The sequence below is a fragment of the Sphaerodactylus townsendi genome, linkage group LG05 (genome assembly GCF_021028975.2).
Source record: "Sphaerodactylus townsendi isolate TG3544 linkage group LG05, MPM_Stown_v2.3, whole genome shotgun sequence".
In the NCBI taxonomy this organism is placed as follows: Eukaryota; Metazoa; Chordata; class Lepidosauria; order Squamata; family Sphaerodactylidae; genus Sphaerodactylus; species Sphaerodactylus townsendi.
Genome location: NC_059429.1, coordinates 59,683,644 through 59,710,447, shown reverse-complemented (window position 1 = coordinate 59,710,447; position 26,804 = coordinate 59,683,644). Strand labels below are relative to the sequence as shown.

The 26,804-nt window shown below is 39.4% G+C and overlaps 1 protein-coding gene across 2 annotated transcripts in view; it reads left to right on the top strand.

Moving 5' to 3' along the window:
• CACHD1 (cache domain containing 1) overlaps nucleotides 1-26,804 on the top strand; it is a 152,300-nt gene that overhangs the window by 106,463 nt on the left and 19,033 nt on the right. Inside the window, exons 8-19 of one of the 2 annotated variants that reach the window (XM_048496091.1) lie at nucleotides 283-432; nucleotides 1,828-2,061; nucleotides 5,117-5,266; nucleotides 5,588-5,711; nucleotides 10,625-10,742; nucleotides 12,654-12,780; nucleotides 16,561-16,703; nucleotides 17,462-17,643; nucleotides 18,895-19,005; nucleotides 23,250-23,372; nucleotides 24,975-25,074; nucleotides 25,156-25,272. In XM_048496091.1, the coding sequence (XP_048352048.1) occupies nucleotides 283-432; nucleotides 1,828-2,061; nucleotides 5,117-5,266; nucleotides 5,588-5,711; nucleotides 10,625-10,742; nucleotides 12,654-12,780; nucleotides 16,561-16,703; nucleotides 17,462-17,643; nucleotides 18,895-19,005; nucleotides 23,250-23,372; nucleotides 24,975-25,074; nucleotides 25,156-25,272 (1,679 nt within the window). Of the gene's footprint in view, nucleotides 1-282; nucleotides 433-1,827; nucleotides 2,062-5,116; nucleotides 5,267-5,587; nucleotides 5,712-10,624; nucleotides 10,743-12,611; nucleotides 12,781-16,560; nucleotides 16,704-17,461; nucleotides 17,644-18,894; nucleotides 19,006-23,249; nucleotides 23,373-24,974; nucleotides 25,075-25,155; nucleotides 25,273-26,804 lie in introns of both variants that reach the window. The other variant, XM_048496090.1, reaches the window with a different exon arrangement.

Sequence of the window (26,804 nt, the reverse complement as noted above, 5' to 3'; positions counted from 1 at the left end):
GGTATTACCTAGGGCACAACATAGCATTAAGTCTCAATAAAAACTTGATACCAAACTAGGGAAAAAGCTGGAATGTAGGTTGCAGTGGCATCTAAATTGACAGATCAAGTTTCTAACAATCTAATAACCAGAAGAATGTCAGATCCTCATTAAAAGAGATCCCAGAATGAACTTCAAGGTAGAGGAAACCTTCTATATACAATGACAATTTCAGTTCTCATTGCTATGTTTTATAGAAAAATAATTTAATGTAACAAATTCCGTCATCATATTTCTTTCTAGATACAGATATGGTCATAATTTACTTGTCAGCTGGAGTAATATCAAGGGATTCATCAGAAGATGGTAAAAAGGCTACACTTCGTGTTATCAATGAAGAAAATAGTTTCCTTAACAACTCTGTAATGATCCTTACTTATGCCCTCATGAATGGTAAGGGATAGTTTCCATATTTTTTTACAAATAAAGTATCTCAGATTGTGGTTCTCTTTTAACTGTTTTGAAGAATAAAATGCAAATGCCTTTTGTTAGATGTGGGGCAGTTCAATCCAAATGTGGGGAGCACCACAGGGGGGAGCAGTACAGCAACCAGGATGGCGTGGCAAAGGCAACACCATACCAACTTCAGGGGACTTCAGATGGTTCACGAAGGAGGAAATGTTTTAAATCCTCGTGCTGCCCAAATCACCCCATAGTCTAAACAGGTTTACAGCACACTTTTAGGTGACATAAGCCAGTGACCATGGAGAACAGCATTCCCAGGATCGAACGCAGTGGAAGCTATCTAAAGTCGGCTCTACCCTTGGGAATACTCTCACCCTGCCCGTCACCCCACCACCACCCGTGCCAGCTTCTGCTCGGATGCCAGTATAGTTCCCTGGCAGTGCCCACTTCTGGGTTTGGCCACCGCGTAACTGTGCAGCGCCCAGATGCTGGCATGTTTGCTCTCTTCCTAATACTTTGGAAATGGTGTGTAATTGATACTCTGGGTGTTTCCGCACTACAAAAGGGAGTGAAGGTCGACTCGGTTCCCTTCAATGGGGGACTATTCCTGGCTGTCCGCACAGCAACTTCCTTGGCCCCCTGGAACCGAGCTAAGTGGGCGGGTACCTGTTTCGCTCCTCGATCGTGATTGGCGCTTGTGTTACGGAGGGAAACGGGAACGTTCTTTGTTTTTTTTTACAGTTTCCGTACGTCACAGCTACGTAGCATTGACACGCTGAACTACTTCCGGCGCAGTCGGAGCTACGAAGCTTTGGCGCCAAAATTTTTCCAGTCAGTGATTTCTCCTCGTCACTTTGAACGATCTCGATATCGTAGCTTCGAAACGTGAGGGAAACTGTATTAAAAAAGCCGCGCTCTCTGCCTGTCACGACTCTCCCGTTCTGCGCATGCGAACGAAGCGGCTCCTGATTGGTTGAATGGATGCGGTGTCGTTTCGATGCGTCCGCATTTCGAAGCTTCGAAGCGATATCGACCTTGTTCCACCAGCGGGTCGCAGTTCATAACTGCGACAGGGATGTCGCGGTTCCGAGCGGGGGGAACAGAGACAAGACAACGTCGAGCTCGGTTGTAGTGCGGATACACTGAGTTGAACCTGAGTAGAAACCGGTACAACACAGTAAGTGCGGAAGCACCCTCTGTTACTGCCAATGAACTAAGCATGGAGGGGGCAAGCGTGCTGGTGGAACCCTTTGCCACTCCCAAATGCCCTTTCTTGCCCCTCCTCCAATCTGGATTGGGCCACTAGAGGCCCAGTCAGCAAAGTATTTATCTTGTCAGCCAGAACAGTTCTTACCATAATTAACTGTAACATGTTCCTTGCAGAGGGAGTGACGGGTTTAAAAGAACTGGCATTTCTCCGAGATCTTGCAGAACAGAATTCAGCAAAGTATGGTGTACCTGACCGAACTACTTTACCTGTGATCAAGGGGAGCATGATGGTCTTGAACCAGCTGAGCAACCTAGAAACCACAGTGGGCCGTTTTTATACAAATCTGCCTAACCACATGATTGATGAAGCAGTCTTTAGTTTGCCTTTCTCAGATGAAATGGGAGAGGGTAAGTGCTGGAAAGATCTAAAAACATGCTCCCCCACCCCCACCCCCATTAATACATTTAAAGAAAACTTGGTAGGTGGCATCTTATAAGTATTATATGGAAAATTCTGTGTCTATGGTACTGAACTCTTGTTAAGTGGGAAACTGAGGTAATGCATGAGGGGTGTATAATGACAATGTGCTAGTTACAATGTGACTTCCTGTTTCTATTGCTACACTCATTGTGAAAAGCTAACTATGCATTATGTACAAAGTTGTGTAAAAAAAAACTCCAAGGGCCACTTTTGTTAGAGGGAAGCCACTTTGGGAAGACGCTCTGAAGTTATAGATGGGCCTCTGAGATGAGCTGCTCTTATTTGTCAGAATGAAAAAAGTGATCCAGAAGGCTTGTGGCTGCTGAATAGCACTCGTGGCCATATGTTGCTGTTACAATGAATTCTGAAATACTTTTTAATCGGTTTCACTGTGTTGTTTATCAATTTATTCTTTTGGAAGCATCCTAAACTTTTGAGAGGTGGCGTATGTTTTAAGTTAATTAAAACTTAGTCAAAATCTAACTGGCAAGGATTGCATGCATCTGTGAAAGACATTTTCTACAGAGAGAAGACAAGTAATTAAGATGTCTGATGCCACTTCTGGCTGTAAGAAGTATCCCTAATACTTTGGAAATGGTGTGTGATTGATACTCTGTTACTGCCAATGAACTAATCATTGCTGTTGTAGGTCTAATTTGATTTAGATAACACAATTCTCAGATACCACTAAGAAGGATTTTCAAGGCCTTAAAACTAATGTTTGTTAAACCAAATCCAGGTGATTACAGAAGACCCCAGGCCTGAAAAAACTGATAAGCTTGCTCTAAGCATGCTTCTAATATGGCACAGAATAGGCAATTTTCCAAGAAAGGTAGAAGTCATTGACTAAGTGGATAGAAAAGAAGGAAAATGTGGGCTTAGGTAAATTGGTGGTGACTTTTTATAAATCAGATGATTATAAATATTGCAAAACATTTCTTTGTTACTGTGTGCCTGGAAATCTAAGTGGCAGTGATAAAGAAGAGAAATAGATTTGATGTATTTTTATTGCATATGCACCAAGATCCCCCCCCCAAATCATTTTGTGCTTCTATTTTTGAATTCTCAACATAGTTGTTGAACTTGACCTCAGTTTTTTTTAATAATTTTTTATTGTATCATTTAAATCATTTGAACTTGACCTCAATTAAGATGGGGTGCAGCACTCTTTATGTAGAATCAGAAAAACTATATTTTATCAGATATTTTATGCATAGGTTTTTATTTTTCATTTTAAACATTGCTGACATTAGAGCTGGAAAGGGGTAAAAGCCATCTCAAAATGCAGCCCTTGAGCATGCCAACTTTGGACTGATGGGGGTATTGCTGGTACCTGTGGGCTAAAGTGCTTTTTCCCTGGACACTTCTCTCCTTGCAGCAATCAGACCCACCTTTTTGGTGATTTTTTGCAAGTGTTCATAAGAGGTGCATGTTTAAGAGAGGGTGAAGAAGGAATACAGTCCCATTACCAAGCCAGTGGAATTAATGCTGCCTTGATTTGTCTAGTCATACTTATTTGACTAGTAGCAGCAGAATGGGGATGAGTTTGTGCATCCCATTACAAGTAACGCAGTATGATTCGATTCTTATTCAAATGAATCATGCTGGGGAGATGCATGACACACACACACACACACACACACACACACACACACACACACACACACACACATATACACACACACAATTCTGCGTTAATAAATATACAGGATAAAAATACTGTTTCATACAGACTTGAGTAAGAAAATATATAGACAAAAATCACATAGACCGATCACACTTCAACTAAATGGTCTCCTTCAGTGGCCTCTAAGAAAAGGTATTGATTCATAAAATGGTCATAAAAGTACATACGGGTATGTGCTAAAATATCAAGAGTAACGCAATATATAGTTGGATGTAGTCCCTTCAGTTATTGTTTTGGAAAACGAAAATGTACTGTTTCTGCTGTATAATATATTTGCAAGGTCATTAAACTGCCATTTATTGATAGTTGTTGGTGTAAGTTTCCAAAACAAATAAGTTCCATCTCCATTTAAAATAAAGAAGCAGAATTCATGGTTGCCATGTAGACCCCTATAGTTGCATGCACATATCATAAGTGCCACTGATTTTTTTAAAAAAAACTACCGTATATCCAGAATAAACAAAAGTCAGCCTAATTGGGCATATACTACAGCCCTTTGGGGTGCCTGAATGGGTGCCCCATTGGCGCTCCTGCACCTCCACTGTTCCCATTAGCATAGCAGGGGCATGCCAGAGGCGTTTTCAGGGGTGGAGCTGACTATAGTTGGCTCCCACCTGGGCTGTTGCCCTGCGAGCATGTGAACCGCCACCTCGGACTTACACCACCCAAAAGGGTGACATAAGTCCAGTCAACCCATGGAAGGCTTTCAGGCAGTAATGGAAGGGTTTTTTGGGTTTTTTTAGCCTCCCCATGCTGCCCGGAGGTGGCCGTGGTGCCACATTCTGGTGCCTTGGCCTCTGGATGGCACTGCCAGTCAGTTTCAAGTAGCTGGTTCAGTGTTGACTCGGCCTTCCATCCTTTTGAGGTCTGTAAAATAAATGCTAGCTTGCTGGGGTTAAAGTGTAGATGACTGGGGAAAGCCTGTCTAGTAAAATCATGATGTGACATCACCCCATGGGTCAGACCAGGTGTTTACACGAGGGACTACCTTTTCCTTTTAAAGATACTTACTATGATTTTGATAGCTCTGCTTTACATTATCTTCTGAGTTAATTGTCCCTCAATTCATTTACCCTTATATACCTCTGTGTTGACGGTTGGTTTTCAAGAGTGTTACTGATGCTGCACCTCTCAGAGTCATCTAGTGTATTCTCTGGCACAACTCCACATGGAACTGAACATTTCATTTGGTTAAAAAAGCAGAAAGAGAAGAAATGTTAAATTCCTTCTCTGTTCTCATATCTAGTGCTGAAGGAGTTCCCTGTTGCTAACTGGGTTTTTCTTTTTTTCCACAGGTCTAATAATGACAGTAAGCAAACCTTGTTATTTTGGAAACCTACTATTAGGCATTGTTGGAGTAGATGTTAACCTGGCATATATCTTGGAAGATGTCACTTATTACCAAGATTCGCTGGCTTCATACACCTTTCTGATAGATAATAAAGGTGAGTTAATGATGCTGTCCATATTCTCTAAACTAGCAATTGCTTTAGAGCGCCAACTATCAAAACAGTACTATTTGAAAATAATGTTTTCTGAGCCAGTTTGTCTTATTGTAGATTTTGTTTGTCCTTAAAGCAGATATTTTTCATTTTGTGTTGATTTATTTAATTTACTGACTATTATGTGGGGGTTTCATAATTTCTCTATAAGAATTTGCATGAACATTATCATAAAAATCTGTGTCCTTTAAAATATGTTGTAACAGTAATGTGTGAAATATATGTCAAATACATGCGCCAAACACATTTTATTACTTATTTTAGGCTACACTCTTATGCACCCTTCCCTTACCAGACCATATTTGCTATCTGAACCACCGCTACACACAGATATTATACACTATGAAAATATTCCCAAATTTGAGTTGGTTCGACAGAATATTCTAAGGTAAGGCTTTGTGTATTTAATCAGTTAAAATTACTTGATGGTTGTGATTTGGCTTCTTCAGCAGCATTACTATTTTCTTTTATGATCAGTCTGCATACTTAATGTAATCATACTTTAATCTGGAGGAACCAGGTTTGATTCTCCGCTCTGCCGCCTGAGCTGTGGAGGCTTTGGGGAATTCAGATTAGCCTGTACACTCCCACACACACCAGCTGTGTGACCTTGGGCTAGTCACAGTTCTTCTGAGCTCTCTCAGCCTCACCTATCTCACAGGGTGTTTGTTGTGAGGGGGGAAGGGAAAGGAGTTTGTAAACCCCTTTGAGTCTCCTATAGGAGAGAAACGGGGGATATAAATCCAACTCTTCTTCTTCTCATCTTAATAGGATATTCATATTGCTTTGGTTCATGACCAATTTAGCTATTTTATTGTTTAGAGATGCAATATACCAGCAATTTGTGCAAATGTTCCATTGAAATTAATGGGAAGAGCACAGCATTATGGAAATACTTTTACAGATCTGGCTGTTCATTTCCATTGGGTTTTCTATTTAGAACATCCCAGTGGATTGTGCCTGAGGTGATCTTCCCAGAGCCAAATATGACCAATGTTAATTAATATTGCTTTCAGGAACAGTTTGAAATACTTAATCATAAGATATTTCATTTCCTGTCTAAAGAAAATTCCTCTTCACACTGGAAATGAAGATTCCTGTTCTGAAAAAAGATTCACTCTCTATGAATGTTTGCACACTACATGCTTTTAGTGTAGAAGGTCTCAGATTCAGTGGGCAGGATCTCCAGTTAAAGGATTTGAAGTGGTGCAGGTAGTGCCTATCCAACAATCTGGAGAACCATTGCCAGTAACCTCAGATAGTACTGAAAAAGATGAACAAATGGTCCCACTCAGTATATGGCAGTTGCTTATGTTCATAAGGCTTTTATAACCATTCTGTGACATTTCATATTATTTTAATAAAACTACGGTGTGCTTTTAAAAAATCTTCTCTCATAAATCAGTGCTTACCATCATCGTTTCCATCCCAGTTCTGCTATCAACAATTTTACAGCCAATTGTAATCTCTCTCTAATTTGGAGATGTCAAATTAGGAACACAGATTTCCCCACAGCCATAAAAGCCTTGGTTGAATTTTGTGGGGAAAACTTTGAGAATGAACATCATATTGATATCGTAAACCAGGCAGAAAAGAAACTTTTCACTGTTTTTTGCTTCAGCCTTTAAGTTCGTTTACAATTTTTTTGGCTTTTACACCTCTAGGATTTAGAATGAGAACAGAGACAATCCTTGGAATAACAGCTGAAAATCTGTCTTCTGTGGAAAAACATATGATAGAGACAGAAAAAGCAAACATTAGTTTTAACCAGTATGTGACACCTCTGATTTGTGTCATATTTTTTAGCCTGTGTTAAATCTCACCGGATTATGGTTGTTTATATATACTCATGGCTAAATCTAGCAATTAACCTTTAAACCTTGCTACCAAGATATCTTAATTTACATTTCTCCGCTATTTTATTTTCTGTGCACATTTGGCAATTCTCAGTTTAAATCTGCACATTAAAATAATTGGCCTCATACTGAGCTTTTCATTTTCAAATAGCACTAGAACCTCTAATCTCCACACCAGCTCTGTAAGGTAGGCAAGATTCCTTCATGCATTGGCAGTTTGGAAAATGAAAAAAAAATTCAGTGAGTTGCCCAGGGTCTCAGAAGACATTCGTGTTAGGTTTACAGCATGCAGTATTGGACAGGATCAACTTGTGCAGCATTTTAAGCAACAAAGCAGAGCAGCAGTGGTGTAGGAGGTTAAGAGCTCGTGTATCTGATCTGGAGGAACTGGGTTTTATTCCCAGCTCTGCCGCCTGAGCCGTGGAGGTTTATCTGGGGAATTCAGATTAGCCTGTACACTCCCACATGCCAGCTGGGTGACCTTGGGCTAGTCACAGCTTCTCGGAGCTCTCTCAGCCCCACCTACCTGTGTTTGTTGTGAGGGGGGGAAGGGCAAGGAGATTGTAAGCCCCTTTGAGTCTCCTGCAGGAGAGAAAGGGGGGATATAAATCCAAATTCTTCTTCTTCTTCTTCAAAACAGAGTAAAAAACAAAAGAAAATAGTAGCTGTTATATGGCTGTTAATAAGCTTCAAGGAGCTCGTTATAGTAAAAAAAAAAAGATATGAGTTCTAAGTATTATTCAGAACAGTCCAATCTGGGTATCATCTAGATCAGCCCCAGTACCTGTTAACAATTGTCCTTTCCATTGTAACCTGATTGGCTTTCCATATGTTCCATCTGAGGCTGCACTTTGCAACACCGTATTTTCCAGCTCTCTTTCCACTCAAGATGCCACAGGTTGTGGTGCAACAACTTTGATTGGAGGCTTGGGCCCTTTCCGCACGGGCCAAAAACGCCGTCCCTAGGGAGCTGTTTGCATAGGGGGCGCTGCTGCATCGCAGCAGCACTGCCCTCACTCCCCCCCAGTGGCATAAAGCCACTGTGTCCCAACCTCACTCCCCGAGCAAGGTTTTCCGGAAACAGTGGCTTCCAGCTGCTGATGTGCGACGTTAGCGGCTGGAAGGCACCATCCCCCCCCTTTCCCGAACGCCTTACCTTCCCTCCGACCTTCCAGTGTGTCGTCCAGGCCTGGGACACACCCCTCCTGCCCTGTGACTCCAGAGCATGTCGCAGAGGTTGTGGGCGTGTCCCCTGACCTGAAGGCGAAGCGCGTAGTGACAGAATCCGGAGGGAAGTTGGAAGCGTATTCAGGCGATCGGCACAAGCGCTCGCCATCTTCCCCGCCTACCGGGACTGTTAGATCGCTTGAGCAGTCTGGAAATTAATCGGCGTCGTATACGCCGACGCACCCCCGAGCGTGGCCGTGCGGAAACGGACTGAGTTTCCTTCAGAAGCTACAGATAAATTCAGGAAGGCAAGAACTTGCGCTTACGTAAGTGCATCAGCTTGAGCCTGAATATTTTACCTCATCGCAGCATTATATGTAGTCAATAATGTGTTGAGACACTTTGAATTTTTACAGAAAGATGGAATACAATGTTTTGTGAAGAACCATGACTGATCTGTAAATGTAGCAGCATCTATTTCATCCAGTTTATTCTATGTAACTTTTCAAAATATTAGTTATAGTGTAAGAAGTGTGATAAATATTTGTGAGAATATATCCTCTTCTTAGATCAGGAGAGCCTAGTACTGAAATTTCCATTTCTGCTGGTATCACTTAATACTACTGGGTCAGTCCTTTGAATTGATTTCAACTAAAAATGCTGATGAAACCATGGAGGCCCCAAACTGTCTGCTTTAAATGTGAAACGTTAATTTTGAGTACTCTAGAACTAGTCCCGGGAGGATCAGAAGCTTGTACTAATCAAGTCTTTTCTCCAAAACATGTACATACATGATATCCTTATTAAATTCAGATTTTATGCATTCAAAGACAAGTATGGATTCTGAGAGCGTGTCGGTATCTAATAATGTGGAAAATTTGCTGCAAGCTATAAATGCATAATTATAGAATACACACTGTTGTTGGTTCATTTACTATCCTATACTCTGTTACTGTGTTCTGCTACCTGGAATACATAGGATCCTTCTGACCTCGGATGAAGATATTTGCAATCAGTTGCTTTTGAAAATGATCTAAAATGTCTTTTCCCTGGTAGAGCTTGGCAGTCTTGTGCAAGCTTATAAATAAATGTCCAGTCTACAAAGTCATATTCATTTTTATCCACTTCTTAATAGAGGATCTGCCTTTTTGGCCCTTGAATGCAGCACTTTAAATATGAGACAGGTAGCAAAACCCCACATTATTTAAAGCTAAGGAATAAAAATTGTGGTGCTATCATCACAGGCTGTCATGAACAGTAAGTGTTTTTTGGCACACAGGTGCTGAGGAGGAAGAAACGTCATCTCTCTTCAGGGCTTTGGAGATATAGGCGAGTTCAGTGGCATAGCTGCCATGGGTGTGGAGGGGGTGTCGCACACAGGCATGTGCCATTGGGGTCATGTGGGGGCAGAAAATCACTTCCCACACTCCTCCCCCTTCCCCCGCCCTGCCAGGCCCAGCAAAAGCCTGGAGCAGCCTGGAGTTCAGCTGGCTGCTCTTTGCAGCCTGGAATTCAGCCGGCTGCAAAGAGTAGCCAGCTGAAGAAAGGTAAGCAGGGGGTGGGGCCATGCGGGGGGGGGGGGAGCCCAGAGCAACCTGGAGTTCAGCCAGCTGCTCTTTGCAGCCTGGAATTCAGCTGGCTGCAAGGTAAGTGGGGGGGGTGTGAAGGGTGGGGCCCCACAGGGAGGGGCTGTGGGGGGCAGGGCCCCACAGGGGGGCAGCCCACAGCAGCCTGGAGTTCAGCCAGCTGCAGCCTGGAGCTTAGCTGGCTGCAAAGAGCTGCCAGCTGAACTAATGTAAGTAGGGGGCATGGCACCGCAGGAAGGGCGGTGCCCGGGTGCCATTCCCCCCCCCCCATGCTACTGGGTGAGTTCCACATTTGTGGAAGAAACCATCATAATATCTGTTCCAGCCTGATCAAAGTGTGATTTGGCAGTTAGTAGAAGCTGCTATTTGCTTTTTTGCTGCTGCTGATCAGACTAATAACTAATTATACCTCATACTAAACTGAACTGTGATTTCAGTTCATTTCCCTAATGATATCACTGAAATCTCTCCTCTGTAATAAATTCCTCCAATTAAAGTTGTTATACCACAGCTTGTGGCATTTGGGTTTGAATGAGAACTGGTAAACATGGTGTCACAAAACATACATCTTTTAGGTCAGTTGCGAACAAACTCTTAAAGCTCTTTCTAAATAATCTCATTGTAAAGTATAAACAGAAGTTTGTTTCACATTTAATAACTGGTGAATATTTTTGTTGTTGTTACCAACTTAGTCTCCCTCTGGGCAGTCAGCTTATTACAGTCCCTGTGAACTCCTCACTGTCTTGGCACGTAAATAAACTACGTGAAATTGGGAAACACGCCTACAATGTGAGTTACGCCTGGAAAATGGTAAGTGACACAGTTGAGTTCTAGATGGCACATCCAGATGTCACATGTCAAGGTATACTAATGCTATAAACCTGAAGGAGAATTGTAATTACAGCAAAAGAAGGATTCTCATAATATTTTTTAGATTTACTGCTGTTTCAGATTCATTGTAATGCAGCCCGCATAAATTATCTGTGTGTGGGCAGTTTACATGCCGTTATATAATGAACCATACCTGCAACCACCAAGGTGTGTTTTATGCAACGCATATGGCACAATAAATTTCCTACAGTAAGTGTTGATCTTGTGTCTCATAATTCTTTAATATAGAGTGCTTGAGTGCCTTCGTTTGTTATCATTGGTTTGACTTCAAATGTCAAATGTTCAGTCTTCAAATCTTCAAATGTTAATGCATACATCCTTAGCTGTCTTAAACCTGATTTTCACTAAGGTGGTAAACCTGTTTCACAGGTGTTACTTAGCTTCAGACCACAAGCAATTGAACATTTTCCAATATGAAAAACTTCCCTATACCCAGACAACTGGCCTTGCTTTCTTCTTGGCATGTTGGTTTTCTTACAGGAGAAAACCTACTTTTATCGAGCAGCATTCAAATGATGGTCTGACCATGTAGCATTCAAATGCATGTAGTCAATATCAATTTAGCTCTGACACACATTTTTCCTCTCAGTAAGAGCTTATTTTGATTTATTCTGGGAGTTTTATCCAATGTCTGTTTTGTGACTCTTTCAGAAACTTATCTCAAAGGGTAAAGTATTTGTGAAGTACCTAGAGGTGGTCCATAAACATGCTGTACTGACAGATGCTGCCCTCCATGCTCTTTTACCAATACAGATCAATCCCAAACATACATAAAATCTGGATGCTGCATGGTTTAAGAACTATGCAAGCAGCTTTGACTGGAGCTTTTAGCCTGTTTGTCAATTAATCAATCTTTATTATGGTCACAGACAGCACGTTTGTCCCTTGCACTTTTTCTCAGTTACTCTTTGGAGGAAAGGAATGCCAGGGTTGAGGAGCTAGGATTTTTTAGAATACCATCTCAAGTGGAACCTGAATTTCAATCTGCATTTATTGCATTGTAATGTTTAATTTGTTCATTGTAGGCTAGTATCACTGTATCCCAAAAAAGTGGATGGGAAGCAATTGATACATTTAGGTGCAGGCAGGTCCATTCCCATCTTCCCTTTGTAAATGTCCGCGACTGTTTGTACTTTCCTCCCCAAAATAGGGATTCAGTATTTGGTTTCATCCTGATTTGAATGGAAAGTGGAAGACACAGTTTACTGCTTTTGGAGTAAAAGCAGAACATTCTATCAGTGAATGGAGCCTTCTGTCAAGAGAGGAACTATCTTAGAGGAAAATTCCAGCTAAACTCTCATCTCCTGGCACTCTGACTGCTTTGAAGGTGTCAGCCAACCCCCGCTCAGACCAACATTTAGTCATCATCTCAAGAGATTCACAGTTCAGCTGTGAATCTGGTATGGGAGGGAGCAGATCACTCTTAATCAGGAAGTTTCATAGAGACAGTCATATCATTAGTTGGGAAGGTCTGCAGGATAAATATGAATATTTACTCTTAAAATATAAATAAATTAGAAAGCAATTCTTATACCGGAAATCAGTATCTTGCTGCTCATTCTTATGTTAATATAGTTAGCCTCTTTTGCTGCGCCTGGATACAGATCTTCAGGTACTTAGAAAATTATGGATATCAGAAGCACTAGGGAAAGCAGTTCCTCAGAGAACTTTCCAGTGTTCTTTGAACGGATGAGTTAGGATGATTTTTAATTATAGGGGATTGGGAAAAACAGCATAAAACATCAGATTTGATTTTCATCTGCATTAAGTTTAATTGTATTTTTTTAGGTTCAAGATACATCTTTCATTTTGTGCATTGTTGTGATACAGCCAGAAATACCTGTTAGACAACTTAAAAACCTCAACACAGTACCCAGTAGCAAGCTACTTTATCATCGACTGGATCTCTTGGATCAGCCCAATGCTTGTCTACATTTCAAACAACTGGCAACTTTAGGTAAAGCAAATTTTTTGGAAATCCATCTATGAACTCACCCATTGTCTGATCATTATATAATAAGCTAACATGGTTATAATTCCCCTTTGAGTACGGGCAGGTGACAGATGTTTTAAAAATAAATAAATATGTAGCCACAGTCTGAACTAGTGAAGTTTCAGAGGATAGCTTTGTTGGTCTGCAATAGCAGTAGCACTTGAGAGGCTAACAAGAGTTTCAGAGTGTAAGATTTCAAGCATCAAAACTCCTTTTGTTACTCATCAGGAAGGGTTGATTTTGGAAAGCTTACCCCCTGAAACTATTGTTGGTCTCTAAGGTGCTACTAGACTCAAATCTAACTGTTCATCTAGTCAGCAGTGCTAACTTGTAAAGTTTTGGGTTATGCCATTAGGTAGCTGGAATAACTCAAAACATGTTGAACTGAGGTCTTATTGACTTCACTTGACAAAAATATTATGATCATTACAATTACCCTTGAATAATAATGTACAAAGCGGTGATTTTACTAACAGTCATCTGCTTATATTTTAATGAAAATAGAAGGAAAGGAAATTTTAAAAATCAATCAAATATAAATTGTCAGTGATCGATAAACATGAAACAAATGATATTTGGATGGTTTTCCATTGTGTGGATCTGAATTATCTTCATAATCTCCAAACTGGAACCACATACCTAACAGACTTCCATTTACTTGAACAGACTTCTCTTTGAAGATAGTTTCATAAGGGTAGCTGTGCTGGTTTACAGTAGAACAGCTAGATTCAAGTCCATTAGCATCTTGCAGATGAAGGTATCTTTGACACTTAAAAGCATACTCTCCTACTGGGCTCAAATCTGACTTTGGTACTGTTTTGGAATACAAACAGAGTAAGTTTGTCAGTCTCTTTTTCTGACCTTTACTACTATTCCAATTTGGCTGTTCTGTTTAAACTGATGTGAACCAGGAAACACTATGGCCCTTTCCGCACGGGCAAAATTCAGTGGCCCAGGGATGACAAAAACACCATCCCTGGGCTGCCGTTAGCACACATCCTGGCTGCCCGGGAGCAGCGTGAAGGCACCGCTTTAAACCTCGTTCAACGAGCAAGGTTGTTGCAAAGCAGCGTCTTCACGTCAGCACAGTGCGAACTGCACCGCTGGGAAGACGCTGCTTTCCCCATCGCCTCCACTGACCTTCATGTCCAGCATTGCTCTGGAGGGCTGCAGAGACCTGCCCACACTGCCCTTCGACCGGAGGTCGGAGGGCAGCGTGGGCGGGTCCCTGCAGCCCTCCAGAGCAATGCTGGACATGAAGGTCAGTGGAGGGGGCTGACCGAGAGGCGGCTCCGCACTTTGGCTGGGGGGGAAGTGGGGGCTGCTCACACACCGGTGGTGACTTATTTCTGCACGTGTGCAGAAAGGGCCTATTTTTCAGTGGTATGGATAGTTGGGATTGTCTGCCTCAACAAACCAAATACCCTGGTGAAATAAGCAGGTCCCAAAATGAGCACATAGTTGCATAATATAGTTTTCTGAAAATAAAATATCTTGGGTATGAGCAGTGTTTTTATTCTTGCTTTCAAAGCTGAGCTTGATTTTCCTGGCTGTCAAATAAATCATTAGCAATAACATGAAAACACTGAAGTTCTTGCCAGTCATGCTGTACCCTGTTGACTTTGGAATTATGCAGATTTTATTCCCAGCTATAAATATTTAATACCATCAATCCCTGAACAAAGCTAGAAGTTAGAACACTGGTGGGAATATACTTGGAAATATTTTTTCTTAGTGAGTTCACAGACTATAAAAACTGTGTAAAAGTTCAGTGTCACTTTTTCAGTGATGTTTTTAAAAATCTGTATAGCTGAATATTACATTCATTTTAGTAGCATGGATTATGTCACAATAGAAATTTGATCCTATAGGAAAAATTTTTTATTAAACAAACATTTTGATAGTAGATTTTGACATTTTAATTCACATTTTAGTTCTTTGGGTAGACAGCTTCTCATCTTCTTCCATGTTGGCTCTTAAAAATGGATATGATTCCTTGTTTGCAAAATGGCCTCGTAGTAGCACGAGATTTTTACAAGTCAAGGGAGAAAGTCTACTGAGCTTCCTGTTATGTCCACACATCTTGCATAGTCAGTTTTTCAAAAAATACATGTGGGGACATAATGTTGCGTATTTGTGACTTTTCAAAGATTTACGAAGAAACATCTTTTAGTTTAGAATGGTCAGCCCAATTCAAAGCCCAGGGCAGCCAGGGATGATACTGCTGTCACCCCACCCCACTGTCACCAGGCAGTGTGGGAAGGCAGAGAAAAAAAGCCCACTGCCAGAAAGCTTTCCATGGGGCTAAATGGACTTACGCCACCCAAAAGGCTGGCATAAGTCTGAACCCTGGGCCACTGTGTACCTGGCTCAAAGCCCAGGTGGAAGCTGACTAATGTTGGTGCCACCCTAGGGAACACCCCGGACCACCCATACCCCTGCGTTGGCTTCTGATCGGATGCCAACACTACTGTGTGGATCTGCAAGCTTCCCCCTGCCTCCCCAAATCTTCCCCCCACTCCCTGGATTTGGCCATTAGATAGAAATATCCCCAGTTTGTTCTGTTCTTCTGTACTTCTATCCATTTGTCTAGACAGCATGTTCACTGAACAGTTAACTCTGCCAAGTGTCTTAGGGCATTTTCACACAACACTGCCTGCTGAAATTTTCAGCCAGTTTTTGCTGGTTGACCTATAGTTGAATTAGTTCATATTATAGCAGACATGAGAAGTTATTAATTCGGCTTCGTTCTAGCAGACATGAGAAGTTATTAATTCGGCTTTGCCTCACCAACTTTTTATAGCACTAGGCTACAAGCTGTGTTCAAGCTGTGTCCTAACCTCTGCCTTGCCATGAGCTGACCCATCTAGAACCCTGCATGGACTATGGGAAAACTGTTTTAGGATGACATGGTTATGTGAAAAGTTTATGTGATGTACATTGTCTAAATTCTTCATGTAAAGCTGTAAGAATAGCTCTTTCTGTTATTTACATGGAATATTTCTATGCAGCCACTTCAAAGCCTGCTTGAGCCAGTTTACACAGTAAAAGATAATAAAAAATATCAAAATGATTAGTAAATAACTGAGTCCATGAGAAGAGTAGCCTCTCTATATATTCGATTACCACCATATGCTACCCTCTTAGAGGGGAGTCCGGCCGTTCCCTTTCCTTAGGGAGGCCTCTAATTAAATTGGGTTTTGGGGTGCCTGATATCTTTGTATTGACCGCTGCTTTTAATAGATTTTATTGGTTTAATAATTTTACTGATTGTAATGAATATTGTTGTGCACTGCCCAGAGCCCCTCGGGGATGGGGCGGTCTACAAATTCAAGAAATAAATAAATAAATATAAATGGAATAACATTAATATATAAAATAAAAGTTAGCGGCTTTCACGTGTCTTTTTATTTTCAGCAGCTCTATTTTCCAGCAGCATCCTTGACCATAACAGGTGTTTCTGTTTTACATTTCAAATTATTTCCCTCCCTCATGGAGGGGGGGGGATTTTTCTACTGTTGTTACAGTGATACCCCCTGGTGGCCACATGCATAACAATATTGGAGTTGAGGCATTGGCTACTCAAGGCTTCTTATTCATTTTCACATTTTCTACCTGCCCTAATATGTAAGTTGGAATGTCTAGATGACTGAGTTATAACTGGGTTATGAGATGGCTAAGTTTAGGTGATATTTTATGGTAGTAGAGCTTTATTACGTGTGTGTGTGTTTTTGTTTTTTTTAGAAAGTCCTACTGTAATGCTGTCTGCAGGTAGTTTCTCTTCTCCTTATGAACATCTGAGCCAGTCTGAGACCAAGAGGATGGTGGAGCACTACACAGCATATCTTAGTGACAATACACGCCTCATTGCCAATCCAGGGTTGAAAGTATGTTGCATTAAATGGCCTTGTTATTTCCCTTTTTTGCCCTTTTATCTTCATTGTTATCATGATAACCTTACTTAAAATGTGTGCCTTTTGGCTGGCCTTCTTTGTTTCTTACTATGTCAAATAGCTGCTGCTCTTAAACTGAATAAGGAGGTATGGGTTTTGTTTTTGCTGTTCTCCCAATGCCATGAATACTTCATACCCACATTATTTAGCACAAGGAATGAGTGAGTGAAGCATGTGTGATGTAGGACTGATTCCCTCAGGCTAGAAAGAATGATATTAACTAAATTCATTTAAAAAATTCTTAGCCAATAGGATTCTGAAGTACATTTCCAAAGACTGCATTAAGATTATGCTGAACAGTCTGAGAATCCTTAAGTAACATAAACAGCAACTTTCCATTACAAAGAAAACTTAATCAGATCACATGAATATGAACAATATGAATATTAGACCAATGTTACAGGCATCCGTAATAGACAATATTGGTAAGTATTTGTTTGTAGAGGCATAAAAAAACTGCAGACAATCTTCAGACTTGTCCAGGCTAAAACATAATGAAGGATGAATGTTTCATTAGTTTAAGAGATTTTTATTTATTGAAATTTCCTGGATCTATCCAGTGTGAGAAGATTTTAAAGAAGTAATTGGGTTTAGATTATCTCTGATGGGTCTTTAGGAAACCCTGCAAGCAGCTTATTATCTTTTCAAGCAAGTCTTAAAGGACCCCTGCTAGGTTTGTCTTTGTTTTGCAGTTCTCTGTCAGAAATGAAGTAATGGCTACCAGTCACGTCACAGATGAATGGATGACACAAATGGAAATGAGTAGCTTGAACAGTTACATTGTCCGCCGTTACATAGCAACGCCCAATGGGGTGCTCAGAATTTATCCTGGTTCCCTCATGGACAAAGCATTTGATCCCACTAGGAGACAGTGGTGAGTTTTAGGATCCCATTATAAAAGGTTTAAAAAAAACTTGGAGGTACACAATATTTCACAAGAGATTATATTTGTATAGGATTTGTAGAAAGTCTTCACTGTCTAGATGAAATATATCCAAGTGGAATAATATATATCTCAGTATATTTAGTGTTTACATTTATGCTAGAAAGTGTATGGGATTTTACTTTTTAAAAGATAGCTTCTGCTTGTGTTTCTGTGAACAGTGAATAATGAAAAGCATCTACATATGGCCGCTAAAATCCACATTGCTTGTAAAATCCCCTTAGAACTTATCTCATTTGGTTCCTATTACAAATTTCACATTCTCTTGACAGTCCTGCCTCTCAGATACCAGGCAGCAGTTCTGCCATTCTGTAGGTTCCTTTTGCTGTAATTTCAAATAAGAATATGCTAATTTAACAGTAGTCTATTAATTATGCACAAGTGTAATTTTAGAAAATGTGTTGTATACACTGTAAATGGGATAATAAATGCATGAGGGAACTGTCTTGGACGTGTTCCATTCCATATGCTCTTTTCCAATAAGTCAGCTAGTAAATCAAGCAAGAAACAAGTGAATATAACCAAATGCAGGATTTTCCTCCTCAAGCAATTCATACTGTCTGTCACTTGTGTCAGTTCTAAAAGCTCACTGGTTCCCCTCTTATCTTCTTGCAGAGAGGCTGAGCAACAAACTAACCATTCCTTACCTCTCCCTTTTGCTCCCCCCGTTCAATTATTTGCATATTTCTCATAAAAACTCACATTTTAAGAGGCTTGCTGCAGTAAGCCTATTTTAATTAGATCAATGTTTACATAATACACCTCACAACAATAATGACAAGCCACCAGAATCTATCCCTGCAGCTGCAAGAAACGTCATATGAGAACAAAGCCATAGATACTGTTTAATTAAATCTTTCTAAGCATAAATGCCACATACATTGCAGTTTGATCAGGGAAAAATCTATGAAGTGATATATCAATTCTCAGTTAAATCACGCTAATTTTTAAATTATTGATTCATGCTAAACTTGGAAACTAAATCTCAAAACATAAAATACAGTTAAAAGGAGCATATTACCCTAAAGGCATAAGAGGATTAAACTCACTTGGCATATGGTTAGCATGTGCTCAAGTAATTTTCCATGTTCCAGATGTTTTTCAAATGCTATGTATTATTCACTTTTTCCATGAAGATCATTTTATTACCTCTTAAAAGATGTTGATTGTACTTTGTATTAGGTATCTCCATGCATTGGCAAATCCAGGACTGATTACTTTCACTGGACCTTACTTAGATGTTGGGGGAGCTGGTTATGTGGTTACCATCAGCCACACAATTCATTCTTCAAGGTAACTTTGTTTTAGGTCATAACCATAATGTCTTGGACTCTGCAATTAAAATTGGTCAGAGGTTTAGATAGAAGCCTCTTCAAATTAACACTTTTATGAGAAGTTCCTCACAGAACCAGAAATAGTTATAAAGCTATTATCTGCTAACATGGATCACTAGAATTTAGGTATTTCCCTAACGAATCTCATCACGTTTGCTTACCAAATCTATAAGAAAAAAAGCTATCTGAAAATTAGAAATTTATTTTCTTAGTTGTTCGGCATGTATATTCTGCCGTGTGGCCCAATAGCACCTCTAAGCAGCTGACTTTAAACTCCCGACATAATATTTATCTCTACCAAGAAAAGTTTGAAGAGACTCTCAGCTCCTCTTGGGGAGAAAGCAGTTTTCAGTTTTTCACAAACTGAGAAATATTAGAGACATTGCTGTAAAATACTATATATGATTTTACTGTTGACTGACATTTTCAGTATGCAGCTTTGTGTTCTTCTCAGGGCCATGTATACTGCCGTGTCAGAATCATTTCTCTGTAGCCAGTTCCATACTGTAATCTACCTAGTTTGGATGGATCATGTAGACAGTTACTACATTGTTATCCCTGACCATCAGGAGGGTGTGACACTAGTATTAATCTCCACAATGTTCTGCCTAACCCAAGTAATTGCAGGCCAATTGATGCAGTGTGGATTCTTGACCACATGATATGACATGCCAACTGTGCTGCAATGGTCCATCTGATATGAACTACAGCCTTCAAAAGGTTTTGCCAGGTGACACTTCTTGTGAACAATTGCAGACATTTTGAGCAAATTCTTCATTAATCTTTCTCAATATATACATTGGTAGACAAAATGGATCAAGTTAGAAAACTGGTACTACATAACCAAAGAAGGAATGTTTTGTCTCCCTCCCACCCCATACTGTTGTAAAAATATGCCAGCATAGACTCTTGAAGGCTGTTTTACAGGGCTTTGATGTGTCAGTTGCTAAGGCAACAATGTGTAGTCTTGAGCTGTAGAGCGAAGTAGGGATATCGGCAGACCTCCACATATGGACAAGATGTTATCATTTATTCACAGCGGTTCTTGCAATTTGTGCATCTTTTTAGGGTTTTTTTTAACACTTTTCAAATATCCATACTGGCCTGTTTCTGTCTCATTTTAAATGATCATTGCTGTGCCCAGCTGAGGCTTGTTGACTGAAGTCTGTTATTTATCTTTGTTTAGGGATTATTATTGATGATCATGAAATTCTAATTCTTTTTTAAAAAAATGTCTTGCTGGAATTAAAAAAGAGATAGATGGAAATAGAGAATAACTGACATGCTGGCATAGCAGAATGACAGTGTGCACAAGAATACTGACAATACTGGAATGCGAGTGGAAGAACATATTGAATTAATCAGGGGCATTCTGCATAGTGGTGTTTTGTTTTTTTGCTTGTTTATCATTTGCAGTTCCCAGTCTGCAGTATGCATTTCTCTTGTGGGGATGTTGATTTTTGCCAAACTTCTAAATGATCTGCAGTCCAGACAGAACTTCCTTCCTCAGATCACTAGAATGTGAATCTAAAAGAAAGATGACTTCCTGATCTGGAATTGGGAGCACCCTCTAACAATCTAGTCTCTTATGGCTATTATCACAACATAGCAGATAATACAGTGAATACAGACCAAGTGCAATGAAACTGACTACTGGTAGTGGCTGTCTTTTCCCCAACAAAAAGGATTTTAGATGAATCTGTGGTCTTCAGGCTCCAGGGTGTTTGCGATTGTAGTGCTTCCCATCCCCACTGGGGTCTACTCATGCTGATTTATTAAAAGTGTGGGGGGGGGGGAGTGAATAACATCACAGTTCTAAGTGAGTATGGCATGCCAGCAAAGTTCAAAAACATTATGATCGTTCTTTAAACAGATAATTATGCTACTCAAAGTAGGCCAGGAAACTATAATAAACATTTATTATATTTTTACCACACTTCTTCTAAGAGGATTATGGTGGTGTACCTGGTCCTCTCCTATCATTTATATTCATTCTGTTTTGTATGAAAGCATATTGGATATAAATTCAATATCCTGTATAGAGAATGTTCTATTTAATACATAGATATAGAGGTCACAGACAGGTTAGCAATTTTTGGATAAATGTTTTCCATCTATGGCATGTTCATTTTTCTGTGCAATTTAATTGTTAAGCTGCTTAGTTTTGTCTGCATTGTTTAGGATGATTTAGTTTAGTGCATGGTTTTACTTCAGATCTATACTAGGCTGTCATGATGAATCCAAAAGGTTGATTGTGCTACAAAAGAGATTGATGAGTAGAATTTTTTAAAAAGTAACACTTGAAATGTTTGTTGCACCCAGCATTTATTCTACTTTTATAATTTCTGTTACAAAATAAAAATATGAGTTACCGGTAAATTTTGTTATAGAAGAAAAGACAAGCCTTTCCAAAAAAATGTTTTATCTACAAACATGTTACACTGGAATACTTGAATGTTAACTGATTTCAGGATTAAATCCATATTTGCAGTCTTAAATAATGGATCATGCTATGTTCAGACTATTTTTAAAAAACCAATGTTTTGCAATAGGAATTAGAAGAAAAATACAATGGGGAAAAATGACCTTTCAGCATCTTGAAAACTTAGCATCTTTACAGGGAATTCATATTCCCTTTCTCATGACAGGAGGATAAGTGAAAAGCTGTGAAGAATTTTAATAAGCAGAAGGTCTGAAGGCCACACAGTTCCCCAGAAGCTGAAAGGAATCTGATCCTTTCAACTGTATCTACCCACAGAAGGCAGAAACATTTCTGTAACTGGTATAATGCTTTGGGGGGAATCTGCAGAATCTCATGAGCACAGGATTTGTTTTGTTTTGTTTACAGTTGGGAAAAGGGCTTGAAAGTGAACTGGTGAAATTAAATGAAGATCTGCTGTTAAAAATTATGATTAACTACCATGTGCCCTTCTCATTACCACACAATACTTCTAGCTGTATTTTCATAAAAATATTTTTCCCAATTATCAAAGAACAAATTCTATTTAAAAAGGAAAACTGAACAATTGGTGTTTGTCTTTTCATATATTTCAATACTGTGCAAAGAGTATAAAATGCTCAAAAGGGAATACCTCCAGAAAAAAAAACATTAATTTTTAATTTAATTGCTGAGGAATGCAAGACAAATTGAAGCACCAATTTTGAAAGTTATTGCCTTGCCCTTCCTGGACTTAGTGACCAAATGCATTTATATGCTAAGGCACTTTGGCTCAGTTGCTGTCATGCAAGGGCTTCCTTAAGTTAGCTTCTCTTGGATTAGTTTCCTAACTCCTTGCCTAGCAGGAACAGATGTTTTGGAAAATACAAATGAATATGGGTTTTCCAACCAGAATCATATGGAAAGTTTCGTTATATGCATACTGGTTTAGTTAGTTTTTGTAGACAGGTTTCTGTGATTTGTTGATCAGCCCCCATATGTAGTTGAATGGGCAGGTAGTAATTTAAGGCCAGGTCAGAACTTGCCTAGTCATAGAGACAAACTAGGCATCTGTTTGGGGTGACAACATCCAAATATATCTGCCTCATCTTGTCCCTGCACCTGGTAATTTATCCACTTTGCCTATAGGTGAAATTAATTCTCATTTATATTAGAAATGGTGCCTCACAATCTTGGATAGTGTTTAGTAAAGTCTTAGTCCAGTTTTCTAAAAACAGTTCCTGACTTTCCCATCTTTGATGATGCTGCCTGAAGTAATTGGGGAAAAAAAAATTAAGGCACTCCCCTTTGTCTCACACCCATCCAATATATGCAGTCCTTCCCCACTCTGACACAGCAATTGTTTGTTTTGCCCATTTGAATCTCATTAGCATCACATACTGAGATAATGGTCAAATAAATGAAATTTAGCAACCAAAGCTACCAGCTCAAGACTTGTCAGTTGAGTAACTTGCATTAGTTTTTCTACTTTCATCTTGTCTTTTCTGGCCAATTGACATTTTCAGGGTCTGTAATGGGAATTCAACTGAGATGGGAAAATATCTGAACAGTTGCTTCTAGTGAGAGTCTGAGGCTAATTAGTTATTGTTGATGTGCTCAGGGGGAAAGGCTGGTTACTTACCAAGGTTAAATATATAATCAGCTATTTCACACGATCCTTCTGTGGGTACCATGAAATATGAATGGTTTGTGGTAGTTTCTTTATAACATGTCCTTCATGATCTATCTGTTATTTATTCTTGTAGTTTACAAATGTCTTCAGGCCATTCTGTTGCTGTGATGGGCATTGATTTTACTCTGAGATATTTCTATAAGGTACTAATGGACCTGTTACCAGTTTGTAACCAGGATGGAGGCAATAAACTAAGGTAAGCTTTTCAGTGTTTTATTGTGTTTTTGCTTTGATGTTCTGTTTTGGAATTCTGTCCTTAAATTCTCTTTTTTGGAACTGAATTAATTGAATTGCAATTTAAATTCATTTTCTTTATTATGGGGAATTGGAAACCAGTAACAAAATGCTATATTTATGAAAACTGATTTTCAAATCACAAAAGAATAGCTCTTTGAGTATATAGTAGCAGGAAAACACAGTGCAGTGGAATTCCTTATGGCAACAGAATTGTCAGTTGTACAAAATGCACTGAAGCATTATTAGGCAGGAGCACAGAGTTTGAAAACCAAGCTTACGGGTTCAAGAAAAACATACCTTGAATTGTGCTGGCATTCACTCAATCCTTTTATGGTTAATGGTTTGGAATCACAATAAACCAATAAATATGCTGTTCTATCAAGTTGGAGGAAACTGATGGTAATAGTAAAAATGAGAGAGACTGTGACATCTTATGTTTTGTTCATGTATCTCTTTTGCTATGTAGCCAGTTTATATTTACCTAATAGATAATGAACTATAGAATCAGCTCTGACAATCACACACTTAAAGGTAGTTCTGCAGTTTCTTCTTGGTTCTCACAGGAGAGGAACATCATGGTATAATTGCCCGAGTATCAGACTAGAATCTAGAACCAGGTTGAAATCCCCATTCTGCCTTGGAATCTTGCTGGGTACTCTTGGGCCTGTCACACATTCCCTGCCTAACCTACTTCACAGGGTTGCTGTGAGGATAATATGGAGGAAAGGAGGATGAAATAATCCACTGGGGAGAAAAATGAGATATAAAGGAAGTAAATAAAAATAAATAATAAACAATTGCTACCTCCATTCTGGAAATAAGCTCAAAGCCATCATCAGAAGAGCTAAGTGGTTTCTGCAGTCCCAGATGTGCCATCATAGATCATAGTTCCCTTCCATATGAGACCAGTTTAATGTGTTTCTCTCAGTAGAACAGCTGAGTGTAACTATGGAAGAGGCTGTAGACAAAGGTAGAAGAAGCCAAAAAGCTGGCCAGTTTTCAGGCTCAGAAATGGGCTCTGATGGTAAGGGATGGTGAGATGATATTGAAGTCAGAATAACTAAACAGGGAATTAAAGTGCCTAGCACAGAAGTTAAACTGGGGGAGAATTCGCTACCAGGCATTTTTTTTAGCTTCTACACCAGAATAATATATCTTATTCAACAAAGTTTTCTTTAATGAAATATCATCTTACAAAATCTACCTAAGAGAAGTGGTTGAGAAATAAAGACCATAGCATCTTCATACATTAGCAAAAGTCTGTTTGTCCTTCCTTCAGTTAGCAAAAATCAGCATGTATGGTTCTTCCCCCCTCCATTTTATTATCACAACAAACTTGTGAGATATGTTAGGACGAAAGAGAATCACTAATCCAAGGTCTTCCATTATGATTTCATGACCGACTGTGGATTTGAACTTTGCTGGAGAGTACGAAATAATTGCTATATACATTCAGGCGTTTATATTCTGCCATGTAGGTCTAGAAACTTTCCTGAGATTTGACAGATACTGGATTTTACTTTTATACAGCTAGTCTGACATAATACTGTGTCTTTTGCAGATGCTTCATTATGGAGGATAGAGGCTATCTTGTGGCACACCCAACCCTTATTGATCCCAAAGGCCATGCCCCAGTGGAACAGCAGCATATAACACACAAGGTATGTTTGATCATGTTGTATATTGGTGCTAATGCTTTGTAAGAATAGGAAAAACTTAAAATTCCTATTTATTGTCTGCAGGAACCTTTGGTAGCAAATGATATTCTGAACCACCCAAACTTCGTGAAGAAAAACCTTTGTAACAGTTTCAGTGACAGAACAGTCCAGAGGTTTTATAAGTTTAATACCAGCCTTACGGTAGGTTTGTTAAAAAAATTATATTCTTATAGTTGGATGCATAAATATGAGCAAATAGCTTAAACTGATTGTTTGGTGTTTTGCATGTAGTACAATATGCGTCATTAACAAATGGTGATCCACTAGACTGAATGAAATGTCCCCTGCTCTCTAAGGTGACCTTGTATCTCAATCACAGTTCACCATCTATAAACTGGGATTATAATGATTTCTTTTGCATAAATGCTCATGCAGTAGATAAATAAACCTGAAACATTGTGCACATAGGAAGCTTTATGTTTAACATTAACGAAAGGAAATCAGAAAATGAAAGTGAACAAACAAAAAAGGATTATAAAAAATAAGTAAGACGTAAATTGGAAAAATAGATTGCTTTAGTATTTTATTTATATTTTAAAATAATTTGGGATAAAACTTTTTGTAATGAAAGCTCTCCCCCACCCAATACAAGAAACCTAATATGATGGAACCACATGGGATATGTTTAGTGGATTCTGATAACTACTTAGGAGCTGAACACAGTTCAGTATGCATTGCATCAATCAGGGTATTTGGGGAAAGGTAGCTGCAAAAATCAGCAGGTTAAAAGGTACGCTAATGTTATGGTTACATGAACAGGCTTTGAAAACTCAGCATTGGAACCTTGGAATCTGTTTTCATTTCCTATTTCTCTTCATGCAGGGGGTCAAGGAAATCACAGCATGTGGCATATATACATAGGGCACAAAGAGCCAAGAGGCAGTATTGTGAGAGCTGTGCTAGAACCTTGACAATCATGGCTGACATGTCTTCCTAAACAGTATGGTATCAGTGACTAGCTGTCTGTTAGTAATTGGAGAATGGACCAAAATACAAAATACTACACATTATACATGTGTTTTAATGGCTTTTGGATTTAACATTGTTTTTATTGTAAGGCCTCTAAAAAGTCAAGATAGAAATATTCTAAGTAAAATAAGTAAGTGATACATGAATTGTGTCTTCCTCCCATCATTAATGTATATCAGCATTAACTGTAGCTAACTTTAATCCTATGAAATTCCTAATCTGGCATTTGAAACCAGGATAATTATTGAAAGTGCCTAATAAAAGATAGGTACCCTTGATTCCGACTGTATTTCATGGTGTGTTTGCAGTGAATTTGTATCCCCATTCTCCTTGCATTCCTTGCATTCCTGAGATTCTCCTTGCATTCCTTGCATTCCTGAGATTCTAAACTTGAGCACTGCCGGGCTTTTTGGGAGGCTGGCCGCTGACTCCGCCCTCTTTGTTGCCCTATGTGCCATCGGTTTATTTGAACATCAGCCAGTCCTCTCCCGGGGTTTAGTACCAGACGTCATCTGTTTTAATTGTTACTGATACTACTGCTACTGTTTTATCATATTTATTGTTTTAATTGGGATTATTCGATTTTTAATTGTATTGTATTATGTTTGATTGGTGTGTGAACCTCCCTGAGCCCTTTGGGGGTAGGGCGGACTATTAAATCGAATAATAATAATAATAATAATAATAATAATAATAATAATAAT